General features: G+C 40.5%; 1 protein-coding gene across 6 annotated transcripts in view; it reads right to left on the minus strand.

Moving 5' to 3' along the window:
- Nucleotides 1–1139: 1139 nt before the first annotated feature.
- The window catches only part of AFF3 (ALF transcription elongation factor 3), a 324699-nt gene continuing 309980 nt past the window's right edge, over nucleotides 1140–15858 (minus strand). For all 6 annotated transcript variants that reach the window (XM_085214002.1, XM_085213991.1, XM_085213982.1 and 3 more), the window contains 4 exons: nucleotides 15493–15586; nucleotides 12648–12697; nucleotides 12294–12508; nucleotides 1140–10992 (listed from right to left, as the gene is read on the minus strand). In XM_085214002.1, coding sequence (XP_085070128.1) covers nucleotides 10871–10992; nucleotides 12294–12508; nucleotides 12648–12697; nucleotides 15493–15586 — 481 coding nt within the window. In that variant the 3' untranslated portion in view covers nucleotides 1140–10870. The remainder of the gene's footprint in view (nucleotides 10993–12293; nucleotides 12509–12647; nucleotides 12698–15492; nucleotides 15587–15858) is intronic.

The raw sequence follows: 15858 nt of genomic DNA on the forward strand, positions 1-15858 counted from the left end.
AGAACAAGTCAGAAGTAAAATCCTGCAGGAATGTTTTGCAGGATTGCCAGCAAGCTGCTGAGGTGTGCAGAGGGAGAGGTAGCACTGGACATGCTGTCTGCTCTGGCAGGAGTGACTCCACAACCTCTCTGGGCAGCTTGTTCTACTGCTCTGGGCAGCTTGTTCTGTGGCATTTTGTAAGCCAGAGCTTGTGGCTAAAACACGCTCCCTGTCCTCACTAGCAAAGGCTCTCAGTTTCTGTCCTTCAGTGTGTGATGGTTAGAGGGCATTGGAAGCACAAGTCGCTGGATGGTGGTGACTCACCAAAGCAGCAGGCCATTCTAGGGAAGATCATTCCTTCTGGCCTGCCCTCGAGGCATCCAGCCCACGCCTGCTCTGCTGTCAGAGGCTGCAGTTTCTCCAGAAAGAAACAGGAAAACATCCAGCTCCCTTCCCACCTCTCCCAGAAATCAACTAAGCAGGGAGAACTGCTGGGAGGTACCACCGTGCAAAATAGTTGTGTTAAAACTGCAGCATTTTGTCTTTGTCCAAACATGCTGGAATAAGTAATTCTGAGAGAGAAAGGTTCTATATGGGACAAAGCTGTAGGCATTAGGAACCATCAGTGAATGCATGCGTGGACAGGGGAAAGCAGGCTGGAGGGTGACTCGGCACTTGTATTTCTCATGGTTTTATCATAATGTTGGCCCAAAAGAGGTCAACTGCTGCTCTACAACTGCATGGGTCATGGCTCTCCTGTGTGAGCACTGCTCACAGCTATCAGACATCTCAAGGTGCAGGAGACTGTCTCCTAAAAAGCAGTGAAAGGTTGGGGTTGGTTATTTACTCATCCCATGCCTCACTAAAAAATAGCAGTGAATCTCTTCTTTCCCCAGAGAGCCCTTTCTCTTTATGTATTTGGTTCTGTTTGACACCCCAGCTAAATCTGCTGCCTTGTTAATAAAGTTTGATCGGATGTGCTTTTCCTTTTCCTCTGAAAATCATATTTTCCAATGACCTCTTCCATGAATGGAGTGGAGCTTGGGGCAGGAGCACAGGTAACTGCAACGGGACCCAAAAGCCACACCACAAAAACAGGCAAATCTTTCAATCAGAAAAAGCTATAAGAAAGAGACAGATGAGACACACTTGAGACAGAAGGATGTTGATTTCATGGTTTATTGTCACATTAAAAAAGTAATCTTACTGATGAATTAATATTTGCTTTTTAATATAAAAGTGCTTATTCTTACAAATCCTTAAGGCTCATTCTGATACATTACAGTAGGATTTTTCACCATCCCAGAAACTGTGCTACATGAGTTTTGTATGAACTGCGGACATAGCAAAATCTCCAAACAGTAAAACAAGTCATCAATAATTTCATTGCCTTTGTACGCCTGAACCTGTTTGGTGGTGTAACAAAATTTAACGTGAAGACAAGCAAAAGTAAAATTTTCTTGTATTTTCTAGTTTGGCTTGGAACTGATCCCCGTAAGATTTCCATTTTGCTTGAGTGAATGGAACAAATACATTGTTCTTGAATCTTAATTTTAACTTCTACAGCAGAACGGAAGGAGTGAGACGAGAGTGTTGCAGATGTAGTATTTATCCTATGTTTCTTGCTGAGGAAAGAGAAGGAAGGGCTATCGAGTACAAGTGCTGCTCACAGGTGATGTATTTGTTTTGTAATGTCCTTACGTTGTACTTTTACCTACGTAAAGCTCCCACCAAACTGATGTGAGTTTTGCCTGAGGGAGGAATAAGACTGGAGCTCTCATGGGGAACGTTTTAGATTAAGTGACTTATTATGTTTTTGTCTCAGAATGGAAGAATGAAATAGGTGAAAGTGACTAAAGCTCTTGTTTGTATTGATCATAAGTGGAATATGATTTGTGGCACGTACTATAATATACAGTTAAGAATATATGATATTTATTTTTAATCATAATCAGAACTATATTAGTTGAATGGGCAGTGAATCTGCTATTTCTACTTAAATTTTAGGGACCTATTTACCGTAAATACTTTCTTTTTTCAATAATAGGGTCAAAAATGCAGTAACTAAAAAATTACCTAATGCGAAAAATAAAAATAATTTAAAGTATTCTGGAGCAAAGGGGGAAATGCTAACTGATCTAATAAATAAGGCAGTTTAAAAGCGTTTGTGACTGCTACAGTGATGTATATACATATCTTACAGCATAAATTACTGTACAGAATACTCTGTTTATTAACCGGTGTAAACACTACTGCCTGCTATTGTAGGGATGTTGCAGGATTTCTCTCATTGGAAATATAAACCGCTGTAGCTTTGGCTGGGTCGGTGAAGCCTCAGACAAAACACCCTCGGAGAGAAATGTAAGCAATGCTTTATGAGATGCAAATAAACCATGCTGACTGGAATGATTTTACAAAAAAAAAAAAAAAAAAAAAAAATTGCCAACGTTTGTGGCTATAAATAAAACACGAAATATGATAAAATACAAAAACAATTCTGGTCACTGTCTAACTCTTGAGTACCTCAGCTGGACAGGTGTTCACAGTTGGCTGTGTGACAAGGGGAAGTGGGAAAGGCTGAAAAGCTCAGGTATCCCCTGTATGCTGTGTGCACTTTCAGCATGCTGACCAAGAGGACAGTCAGCGGCTGGACCTCACACTGGGACTGCTGTGTTGCCTTGTCAACCATTGGTGCTACACTCAGCATAGGAAATGGGAACTGTGATTACTGTGATTAATGCTACTGATTGGGTAAGTAGTGACAAATTTAAACATCCTGTTATTTCAGAGGCCTGTACTCTCTTCCCCACCTGTTTGTTTTTCCTTGCCCACTTGCAGCATGGTTTGGTTTTGGCTTCTGCATGACAGCAGCTCTTTGGAAGAAGGTCTGTGGATCATCTGTGTAGAGTGCCTGCTGCAACAGGGCCTTGGTCAGCAAGCATTGCTACAGTGCAGGTTTTGATTAATAATGCACACAGGAAGGCAGGGAGCTCTTGTTAGCGAAGTGTCAAAGTTTGTACGGCCATATTTTGTTATACTTGTTTTATCTCCATCCACCGAGGCCCTGCACAGGAAGATCTGGCTTTGCCAATACCAAATGTTGGCCTTGGCCTCTCCATGGAGAGGATTTTTGGCACCTCTCAACTCTCCTCCTTTGTCTCCAGCAGGAGCTGCTACAAGACTGGCAGTGTGTGGGCAGGCCACAAGCCTTAGGTGGCCTTGTGTTGCCTTCATGCTGTTTGTTATAGATAGAACTGCAGTGCTGAGTTCTTTTGCAGAATTTGTTGAATTTCCATTAAAAGAGTAACACTGGCATTCTGTGGGGTAACAGCTGGTCTGATCTACATATTTTCTGCACCTCTGCTCCCTCCCGAAGCAATGTCAGCCATATCCTGCCTCAGTGCACCTTGTACTATTTTACCAATTTCAGCAGGCACTCTCAGTAGCAGCAAGTGCAATCGTGAGCCTTGGGTGGGGTTTGTATTTTTGCTGTATCTGAATTCATCACTGGAGCCAGATGACAGAAACAAGTGTATCTATGGTGTGATTCATCTTGCTTAGACTTTCAGTATAGGGTGAGGTGAATCGCAACTTCTGTGTTAAAATCAGGCCTTTTTTATTCTTCTGTCCCACCTTCTCTTGGTACTTAACCCCAATGAATCACTACAAAGCTTCACATGACTTCAGTGATACAGTGAAAGCCCTCACAGAGGTGTGAGGCTGCCAGTTCCTGTTGGTTCTACTGCAGGGCCACCAAGTAGCAATGCTAATTCAAGCAAATCAGTAACACTTGAACCAAAGGCTTCTGGCTCTGTTGGCACTGCTTTAACTCCTCCAGCTGTGCTGCTCACAAGTCATCAGCAGTAAGGGCTTTGAGTCCCCTGATTGGTGGTCTTTCTCATCCACCTTCACACCCAGAGAAGAAAAGCAGGTCGGAAGTTGTGCATGGAGTTACCATCTTTTCCTTAGGGGAAACTGGTTTCTTCCTATGACTAACAGGGAAAAGGACGTGGTGGGCACTGGTCCCACTGGGGGGGTAGCAACAGGAAAGCAGAAAGGTGCTGAGCTGCTTGGAGCAGCTCTGAGCTGTCCTCTGTGTATTGTGTGAGATACTCCTGTGAGTAATGCTCACTTAGGGGAAGAAAATAATAAGTTGGGAAAGCTGCAAGAAGAGCAGACTGTGACCAGGGAGGTAAAATGAAAGGCTGAAAAAAAGGCATGAAGTGAATTTGTATACCGATGATGGCTAATTAGCTATGTGTGGTTTCCTGGGGAAAAGATGGAAGCCCCTGTGCTCCCAGACAGCGTTTTGCGTGTGCAAATGGAAGATGAACGTACGTGTCATGGGTGAGGGCAGGGCCCAAAGTATGAAGTGCAGATGAAAATATCCTGTTAAAATTCCAGTATTTTCAGACATAGAAAAAAGACTTAAGATGAGCCTATACTTTGGTACTTATCTATGTTGAGTATGTCCCCACAGTAAATGCCTCTTTATCTGTGGATAGAGTGAAGGTTTCTTGTATAAGAATGCCAAAGGGAGAACAAAAATGTAAGTAGTGCTAAGTGAGGAAGAGTTTTTTGGCACTGCCTGAATAATGTGAAGAGCAACAGAAACAATTTGTTCTGACTGGCATTCAGTCCTTGGTGAAGTGCTCTGCAGTTGTTCCAGAGGTAATGTTTCAGAAGAGAGCAGGGAATTTCACTCTGTGATGCCAGCTAATGATAGCATGATTTAGGAAAGTAGTTCCCTGAACACTGTGCTCCCAATGTATCTGACTTCCCAGGTCAGTAACTGGTATTGTAAATGGACACAGATATTTTGTTGTTGTTAAGTGACTAGTCCTCTGCAGTGTGCTATTCTAAAAGAAGATATCCATCTGGATTCATTTGAAGATGGATTTGGAATAACAAATAAGTTGGACATTTCCAAGGCTGTTAGGAGAAACACTTTTGGTGAGACTGGGGAGGCAAACTTCTGTCACAGAAAGACAAAGTGGCTTACTAACATTAAAATAAAATAAAAAAGTATATATATGGAATTCTTAGGATGCCTCCCACCTCTTTGTTAGCCTTCACTGTTTGTCCCAGAATCACTCTTGTGATTCTTGTTTGCTGCCAGACTCAAAGTTACAGATACTCTAGGAATGGCGATTTCACCTAGGTTGTGATTCCCCTTGGTGCTAAGCATGAGTTTTATGTACTTATGGCACTTACATTGAGAGCTCAAATGATATTTAAAGTGTTTGAGGGTCTTGTGGCTCTGGGCTAGGGGGTGAAATTCATCCACTGTGCCTATCAGATTTTTTCCACAGCTCTTCAACACCACTTTTCTGCTGAGAACACATCGTGACTTGCACACATGAATTAATTCTCATAAAGTCCTACGAGACAGATGAGTGTTAAAGTTTTCCTGTGTTAGTACATAAGAAAGAGGAGACCTAAGTGTCTTGTATGATCTATGCTGTTCTCTATATTCACTCCCCCAAAGTGCCTTGGGACAGAGGAAATCCCCATTCTTTTTTTTTTTTTTTTGGCATTCCCTTGGACCCACTAGACTTCTTTGTGGTTACATGGATGGGACTGGGATTTAAGCTACACAGATCAAAAAAGAGAGGAAGCCTTGCTGTATTGCTGCTGGTTTTGTGGAGAAAAGCAAGTCCCTTTGTGCATCCCATGGGTTACTTGCTTTGTGCTCCAGCACCCAGGTGGAAAGGGAGCTTGGGCTGCCAAAGAAGACAACCCTGAAAGGGAATTCATACTTGAAGACTTCCAAAAGCAAAGGAGCCAGACAGCAAGCAGAGGCAAGGAATGACTTCAGAAACATCTGCCTACATCTCAGTGAGGAAGCCCATAGTCTTCTGAAACTAGATAGAGCCTTGGATGCTCCAAATCTCAGTGTTTTTTCCTCTCTGTAGTTTTAGTGAGCTGAGGGCAAACACAGCCTGCAGTAACTTTCCCAGTTTGTTGATTAACCTTAAGAACAATTTACAGCACGGCAACTGGTAGTGCAAGATACGGAATCTTGGCGTTATGGAGGGCAAATGGCAGTTTTATGGGAGACGTTAAAGTAGGCAATTTTTCATGTAACAATATTGGGTGAGAAATATTGCTCTCTGTTTTTCTAGACAGAATAGACATAAGATCATCCAAATGCTTTTCTAAATGAGTTCTGGCAAATTTATCTACAGTAACATGCCTTCCCAGCCTTTGGTGCACAGTGCACAAGCTAATGTAACAATTACAATTATGATACCGATCAGACCTATTGGGCCTTTTTAAGATATGAAAATCAGACTGCTTCTCTAGTTTCAAACACAATGAGTTCAAATATGTGATGTAAATGCTAACAGAAAGATACCAAAATGAGAGGAATGTTAGGTCTGTGCCAGGCAAGCATCTACAGTTATCTTAACAAGTTCATATTCTTCAGGCATTGTTTGTATTTCCATTGTGGCAAAAGATTTTATTCTTTAGTTTGAGGATTCTCCCTGGAGGGAGGAAGGGAAACATTGCTCTCGTTGTGAAAAAGAAACATTTCTTTTTGACATACTAAGCATTAAGCGGATTATGTAAAGGCAAAGCATATTGCAGAAGGAGATGTTCTTAATATAATTTTGACCATGAACTCATGACCCTCCACAAAATTTAGGACAGTTAGGGGGAAGAAAAAAAAACCACAAAAACAACAAACCCACAACATATTGCTTTGACAATCCTTTCATTTGAAAAAATCTTATAAAAATTCCTGGAATTCATCCACTGCAATTTACATAAAATTCAACCTTTCCTGCTTGAAATCATGAATCATTTAATGTCACATCTGCAGGGTATCCGAGACAGATGCCATTAATCCAAGTCATTTTGCAAATTCCAATTTCATTTGGATTAAAACCTACAACTAAGTCAGTGAATAGTATATACTGTACATGCATTAAGGCTGGTGACTACTGAAGTCTCTTGGGTAGATAAACTAAGCACAGATTAGCCAGATCTAAGTGCATGTCCTCATCTAGGGAAAAAAAGATATCCTGACATTTCAGTGATGTCGATTTGAATCAGTAGCCGTGAAAAATGGTTGAACGTTTGTATTACAAAAGAGATACGATGACACAGTCCCGAAGGTGCATTGCTTATAAATTAATTAGCTGCACAAATTATTTTGATAACAGTTACTGCAGTTCTGAGGTGATATGGCTGCTCAGTGATGAGTAGTTGATGATCAATGGTAGGCACTAGTAATATCCTTCATGCTGAGTGACTTTAATTACTATTTAGATTTACAGTATATACATATGTGTTTGTATCTACACTTAGGGCTTGATCTTCTTAACCTTCTTTACATAAGGTCTTCTGTTCACTGAAGCATCTTCCTTGCCCTGTGATATTTGGCTAAAAGAAATAGGCAAATGAGCTGGGGAATCCTGCCATGTGATGGCAGGGCTGTGCTTGGCTTTTAGCCACACCCGGACTTCTGCATGTGTCCTTCGTTCACGTCACTATGCAATACTATAAACGATTAAGGTCAATGGCCTGTATTATCTTGCTGTCTTTGAGGATCCTGTATGCCGCTTTGCACTTCTTGTATCCACCTTCACTATATGGTTCACTTAAATGTATTCCCACTGCTTTATCAGCCTTTACTTATTCAGAAGCCTTTGTTTGTAAGCAAACCTCTCCCTCCATGTATAATTCTTCTGGATTTGTACAGGCTGATGTCTTGCTTGCACCAAAATGAACCTGTGCACTGCCACAGTGCAAAGAAACCTGCATGTTAATGGGCTTTTACAACAGTCTAAAGTGAGTAAGCATCTTTCACTGAACCCCAAAGGATGGTATCTACTGGTCTCATCTAGAACAAAGAAAGTACCTTTGAGTCATGGTGGAATATCTGAAACTGCTCTGGTTCTTAATGTGGAGCATATGCTTAATTGGACTAGACCTAAAGGCCACATGCACCTCTCTAGTTCAGGCCCTAAGAAGATGAAATGAAGTATTTGTTGTCACCACGTCACATTCAGCTCCAGCCATCTAAACTGCTGCAACTATTACGCAGCAAAACGTCTGCACAGAAGACTATTGCAAATAACTTCACCAAAAAAGCTGTACAGCTGTGAGAAACCCAGCAGAAAAAGGCCAAAAACTCTGATCCATGTATATGACCAGTTGGTTTAAATGGCTGCTATTTCATCCCTTTTTGCCACCCGAGGTTAAGGCTCAGTGTGCCCATCAGGCCACACAGATGATGCCAGCACACAACCTAAAAGCCAGTGTGTTTTTCCAAAGAAGCAATGGGTATTTTGGCTGGAATAATTCAATATGAGAACAATGTACAAGAAATGACAATCATCTGCAAGAAATCCTTAGTGCTTGGAAACGTTACAACAGGACAGCATAACTCTTGCATTTCTTTGAAGTTGCTTGACATATTACATCCATACAAAGAGTTCATTGTGATTAAGAAATATACCCCTAGTAAAATAAACATGCTTCAAAGTTCCATACTTGAAACTCAAATGCCACATGAGCAATAAAACTAAACTCCATTTAAGGCAAGTAATTTATGTCACATCTAAAATTTCTCAACATTAAATAGCAATAAGGGCTCCCAAACCCCCAAATTATCTGAAGATAAACATCATAGGCACCATCAAAGAAAACAGAAGCAAATCTAATTGGAATTTCACTAATTGGAGATCCAATTAGTGAATCCAATCCTAATTGGAAATTCCACAGTACCTTCGTATGATGTTGAAGCAGCTGACAGAATCCACTGCTGCTGGTCTGGTACATCATGGTAGACGGCCACCGCTGGAGATCAGGCAAGTAATAAACAGAAAGGCACTAACCATGTTCTCCGTGATACTTGGGACCAAACAACTTGTGTTCCTGATGAGGTGGGTAACAGCTGGAATTAAGAGTGACGAAGGACTTGGAGGATGTGCATTTTATCATTTAAAGGCAGGCCCACATTCACTCTTAAAGCCAGCCACACCGTAATACTCAAATCCGTGTTAAGAGTTACCACAGCCTGATCTTAGGAGTTATCTTGGGGAGGAAGGACCCAAGAACCAATCGGCACATAAGATTGGCTTGGGATGGCTTGGAGATGAGCAGTCCTTATGTAGTTACCCTGGTGAGTTGCATCAAAGAACAGGGTGATGCTCTGAGTCTGAGCAATAGCCAGCCCTATTGTAGGCAGCCTGCTCTTGAACACAGGGTAATACAGCCTTTGCTTCCAGAGATGTTTTACTGAGAAAACATTCTACTTTGTTTGGTATCTTTTCTTTTTTAAATGCATCTTTTCAAAATCAGAGAGGAAAAAAAAGGCAGCAAGAACCAATCAATCAAACCTCAGTATCAGTGGCTACTTCTACTTGCATCATCTATTGAAAGAGATTTTTGTACTCACATTTCCTTAAAGATTTGTGAATTAAATTAGGAAACAAAATCAAGGGTCAGTCAGTGACTTGGACAAGAACAGTCTATTGAAGTCACCAGAGCTGCTGACTTGAGTAAGGGCTACAAATCTGATTGCAAAGCAAGCAAAAAATTATATTTCCAATACAGAAGAAGAAAAATAAGTATGTCAAAACCACTGAAAATGAACACAAATGCGCTAAGGGCAAACACAGTTGGTATGAACTGGCCTTGACCTCAGCTGACCCAAATTAAACGCCAATCACTGTGGGATTAATTCTTCTGGCATGAAAAACACAGCCTGTCAACAGGAATGAAAAACATCCCACAAATCAAGAAACACTAAAGCCTAGTTGAGGATTATTCATGAAGAGTGAGAGGATTATGATAGGAAACAGTTCTTAGCCTGATGAGCAGCAAACTCTGCTTCCCAGATAAAGGAGATTGCATGTAGTGTTCCCATACAGCCTAGAAGAATGTGCTGCAAGCTTCTGCTAGGTGAAAAAGATATGAAAATCAGATTCTATAAGATGAAGCCTTCCCATGCAAAGCCAACAATTGTTATGGATATCTGTCTGTCTGTATGTATCTGAAATTAAAATATTTTCTTTAGTGAGTGGATTGCAGTTTGCCTTTTTTTTTTTTTTTTTTCATTTATCTGTTTACTGCTGGTAACAGAATGCAGTTTCCCACCATCTCCTTTAAAGTTCATGCAATCAGCATATCTGTTTTCAGGCTTCTTGCCTGTTATTGTAAGTTATATTGTTGGTGTGGAGCTGAACAAGAGGTCAAGTGATTTAAAAAGACAGGAGATAAAGAAATGCAAACAATCTGTCAAAACTTATCGCACATTGAAGGAATGCTGTCTTTCTCCATCTTAATGCAGACTACACAACTCCTCTGTGTGCCCCAGCAGGGGAGTTACAGGGAGATGGAACATAAGTATTGGAACTTCTGTGAAGTGTCCACGCTTGCAGTAAGTTCTCTGCTGCTGAGACTTGCTCTCATTCATTCAGTTCAGGAAAACCCTTGTATATGTGCTTAAGCTCTACTGAAGTAAATGGGATTTCAGTACAAGCTTAAAAGGTAAGAGTCTATTGAGAGCTTTCCTGAATAGGGATTTGTGCTTATTGCACTTGGTTCAATCACCCCATGAGATTTTGGTTTCTGAATTTTTCAGCACATGAATAGAAAGGGTATGTTTTGTGCATTCAGATCAGTTCTTTCTAGTATTTCTAGTGTACGAAAATTTTCTGGAGAGTGGTACAGAACAATTTATTCTGAAGAGAAATCATTGTATATTGTACATATGCACAGATACATATCTACTCTCAGAAAACATCTTCTCAACATTGAAGAAATATTCACCTTTGTTTGGATCAATGCTGTGGTTGACTACTTCTGTAGCACAGTGTCCAGAATAACTGAATTATCCATGAAAGGTTATACAGTCCAAGTGAATGGCACACAGTCATTATGACAAGTGAGTGCTATTCCGCACCCAGTGAAGTCCTTGTTGAGTGTACTGAACTAAATGCTCCATACTGCTGTGCAAGGTGATAGGTCCCATCAATGCATCCAAGTCGTTAAAAAATTCTACAGGAAAAAAAAAAAAGATTTCAGCATCGGAAGAGTGAAGCTGTATTTGCTATTTGTCACTCTTTAATAGGTTTTATTCTCTTGCAAATTGAGTCAAGCTGAACATTTCATGGGAATGAAAGTTTAGTGCTAGTGAGATAATTTTAAAGCCCCACGGTTCATGATGTTACAGGCTGATACATAACAATTTTCTTTTGAAAGAACAAAACAGTGAGTTCTTCAGCTTTGCCTTTCATTAATTTCCATTGAGTCTTGATAAAACAAACAGATGCTGGGCAAGATTTATTTTGAGATTAAGGACAAGTGAATCTAAAAGCCTATATGTAAGTGTCTATCTATACATATGCTAGATATCTAAACTACCTTGAGAGACAAATAGAGGCATATATACAATGTGATCATCCCAATCTAAAGAGTAATCTGCCTAAATAGTCAATAGGTACTTAATTCAGTTACATCCTTAGAGGCATATAATGTCCATTTGAGATGTCCTCAGGCAGTTGATACATACATAGCTGACCTAACACAGGACATACAGGAGACTTCTGGAGCAGCAGTACAGGAAAGGACGCCTCAAAGGGCATTTGGTAGCTACGGTTAGGCAACTGAACTGGATCCCGGTGTCATCTTCAAGGTGAACTGAGCGGCCCTCTGAACTCTGCTGTTTGTATTGAACAAAGTTCCATCCACTGCAATGAGAGATTAACCCAACAGCTCACATACAAACACCTACACTCAAGTGTCCTAATTTTGATTCGAATCCTGATCACGTCTCTGCCTTAAATACAGTGAAACCAGTTTAACTGGGAAGATCTTACCCTGAATAGGGAGTGAGGGTGCCTTGTTCCTATCTGTCTCTCCTTGGGAGTGGAGGTTGGACGGGTTCTCATTTCTTTTGCAGAAATGAAGTGTGCTCCTGATTTGTGACATGGTCTGGCTAGAAGCATCTCATCCAGCTCTATGATTCTGGGAGCAGAAGTCTGCCTGCCCCTTCTCAAACCTCTCTCTCCAGAATGACACAAATGGCAGTGAATACTGCCTGCAGATACATCTGTGACCTGTGATCTGTCCGTCACCAGCAATGTAAAGAAAAAATTAGTGATATGAAGATGCTTCTAAATGAGACAGCTGTCAAAACTGCATTTTTTGGGTAATTTTGGGACAGACTAGGAAAAGACTGAAGAAAAAAATAACCTCTGCAGCCCTACTCTGCCAACAGGATTCCTGTCAAAGCATTTTTTTGCTGATCAAAACACGTGATGTTCTCATAGAGCGGCCCATATCCTTGAATCACCCACCTCTATTTTCCTTGGCCAGGTTGTCAGCCATCTCCCAGTAGTCATAGCTGTGCAGGATGCTGTTGGTGATGCTGACGTGGTTGGCGGCCATCTGATGGATGCGCTGGGGGATGCTGATTATAGGAGATGAAGAAGGGGGCCCTGTGCTCCCCTGGGATCCGACAGAACTGACTGGAGAAGGGCTAGGGGACATGGGCGATGGAGTTCCTGTGCTCCTGAAATCAGATGTTAACACCATTGCTTAAAAGAGTGTTTGGTTTAAAAACATGGAAGTATCAGAACATACAGCAGGTAAGAAAATATAATGCCTGACAGTCAATATGTTGTAAGTTTCTGTGCAACAAGTGAACTTACTTTCCACTGTTACCCCAAGAAGATGGGTTCTGGGCGGCTTTTGATGAATTCTGTAAAGGAAAAATAATTAACAATGCAGATAATTAATGTAAAAATATGAAATGAGGAACAGCAGACAATATAAAAGTAAAGGAATATATAGAAAAAACTGTACAGACAGAGGTATTCAAATCTCTTGATGCAATTAACCCAGAGAGCCTGGTTTGGAGCTGTGATGAAATGGTGCTGTAGCACAGACTCAAATCACATTCTAGTAAACATCCTGAGATGGGGGCTGCCTAGGAAAACACGCTCGCTGATGCTCAACCTTCTCACAAAAATCCTGGGAGTTCAGAAGGAAGTGCTAGGACTCCTTGTCAGGTTTAGGCTGGAATTTCTTGTGATAGAGAAAACCAGAACACCAGAAGGCCGTGAGCAATCCTACAGGACATTCAATCATGTAATGTCTAATTTCCACCAATCATGGAACTTCAACCAGAATTTTTTTTCCTTTTAACAAAAGATAGCTAGGCATACAGAAGTCCTAAGTCACTACTGTCCTTGCTCTCTTTTGTCCTGCTCTACTGTTTAGCAGGCCTCTGAGTTAGGAAAATAGGTTTTATTTCAAGATTTCAAGACTCAACTTTCTTAACTTCAGTGTTTTAGAGTTTTGCAAAACTGCACGTCATCTGGCATTATCAGTAATGTTTCCATATACACAGTGATCACATTAACTTAATGGTTTTCCATAAGATGGGCACACTGCTTGAGCCTCTCCTAAAAAAAAACTTGTTTTCCCACCTTTGATGCATCCTCTGCATTCCTTCAAGCATTTCCATATACTAGAACTGCATTTTGACACCTGGCCTACTGTATTATTGCTATGAAAAAGTATTTCTGGAGTGTCCCACAGTGGGCTTTTCCTTCAGTGTTTTTTTTTTGGTGTGTGTGTGTATGTGTGTCTTTTTCAGAACTACTGGCCTTCATCTTTCTAGTGCAACAGAAACTGAGCATGTGTTATTTACTTACAGAGCTGGAGGCAGGAAAATGAGAAAACTGAAATGGAATCAAGGATACTTCCACTGTAAATTTAAGTAGCCTCTGCCTTACTGTACAGCTTCCCACACCTTTTTTCTCATATTGGCTTTTTTTTTTTTTTAATTCTCTGCTACATTACTTTTTTTTTTTTATATAATGGAAATAAAATACTTAAAAGGAGATTTAATAAGTTTTCTTTTCTTGTTTAAAATAAAAGTATGTCCGATTTTCCCTGAAAATATGTGTGAAATAGTTTAAAACCATTCTCTGATTGATAATATATGTGGAAGCTCTTAATGCAGTCAGTATTTCGTGTCACTTGGTTTTGAAAGCTTTTAGATACCAAATATGAAATGAGTAGAGAATTGGCTTGTTTTCCACTGAAAATTATGGCAAATGGATTTTTTTTTCCTATTTTTACTTTCAAAGGTGAGAATACTTATTAATGTGAAACTACGCTATCATTCTATCAGCAGGAGCTTTGCAGAAAACAAGCTCATCTTGTCTGTAACAGAGTGTAAGTCCATTTTATGTTTGCTGTGAAACAGTTTCTGTCTGCGAGTAAGAGACATTTTACATGGTTGAGAGCCTGACCGTGCTGTTCTTAATGCAGGCATTCTCTGAATTGGTGAAGAAAAAGAAAGTGTTATAATTGGCACATATTTCTTTCCCCTGAAATCAAGTCATTGTTAGAGAAACATAACATGTTGAATTATATATTGCTAAATTTTTAGAAGCAATTACAGTGACTTCAATTTCAGTTTGACAATAACAGATCTGTCAATTTCCTTCAATGTGTTCATGTGTTTAAAATCTAGTCATGAATGCTCGTGGTTGTATTTGAAATTTTTTATTAGCAAAATGTCAAAGGATGGATGTTTTTCATTTCAAGGTACGTTCCTTTGTGAAAAAGAAAAAAAAAAGAAAAAAAAAAGGAGCCTGATGTTTAAAGACAAATGGCTGTTCCAGTTCCCAAAACAGTTTGTCTTGAAACAGTTTGTGTTAAAGCATTTATATGTACATATTTATTTAATTAGAAAGATAGAGGCTATTTTTCTTTCCATGTAGATTAAATGCTGGATGGACTGACTGCTAGGAGGGCTCCACCATAAAGGTTCTGTCCTTGAGATACTTTCAGAAAAAGGTTGCCTGTCAAATAAAATAGATTAAAATGCTTTGAATGACTTCCTGTTTTATTCAAAATAACCAGGCTGTAGACCAGGCAGGAACTGGAGATAGGAAACAGTAGCACACAGAGTAGAGCAGTAAGGGAAGCCAGTGGTGCTCTGTCAACTACATGGCGGGTGGCTTGGTTGCCCGCCGGTGCTTCTGTACAACTCCCACTGAAGTCAGTGTGGGCTCTTTGCTAGTTCCTTGGGTGAGAATATGTCCCACTGCACTGCCTTACCTACACATGCTTCTAAGGGGAAGTCCTGCAGCTGAGGACTGATACAGATCAAAGTCTTCAACTCACAGGAAGTCTAGTGGGAAGTGTAATCCTGGAGGTGATTCTTGGAGCAAAATCTCCAAAATCTACCTACAACAGAGCAGGTTAGCACTAGATAATTGATTAAGAATAACCTGAAAATGCCTGTTAGTACAATAAATTTCTTAGCCTTCCTGAAGGGACATGACTTGTATATTGCAAAGAGGGTCCCTTGTGAAGGCAACGTAACTAACCAGTGATTAAGTGTTGCTATGGGAGTCTATAACAATGTTCCTACCGACTTCGTGGGACAAGAACTAACCCCAGCACAGCTACTGTTTTTATTAAAATGTATTTACTATAACAACGCACTGATTTTAGAACATGTGAAAAAAAATGTACCTTGAAATACTCAATAAGTGCTTTAGAATACTTGACAGCATGGTCTCTCTTGAGTCGGAACATCCTCCAGTACAGAAGGGCCAGGCAGCGGTAACTGCAATAAAAGGGAGAGCAGAAGGTGAAGTGTGCCCCCAAACAGTATTCTCTACAAATTATCTTAAATTCTTCAACTAATGTGCAGTGGAAGACTGGCAACACTTTGCTTACTACTAAGTTCACTTGTTCTGTTCCATTTTACTTATCACAGAATCACAGAATCATAGAATAGCTGAGGTTGGAAGGGACCTTAAAGATCATCAAGCTCCAACCCCTGCCCTGGGTATGGCTGCCCCTCACCAGCTCAGGCTGCTCAGGGCCCCATCCAAC

The sequence above is a fragment of the Meleagris gallopavo genome, chromosome 1, assembly GCF_905368555.1.
Source record: "Meleagris gallopavo chromosome 1, MGAL_WU_HG_1.1, whole genome shotgun sequence".
NCBI classification, from domain to species: domain Eukaryota; kingdom Metazoa; phylum Chordata; class Aves; order Galliformes; family Phasianidae; genus Meleagris; species Meleagris gallopavo.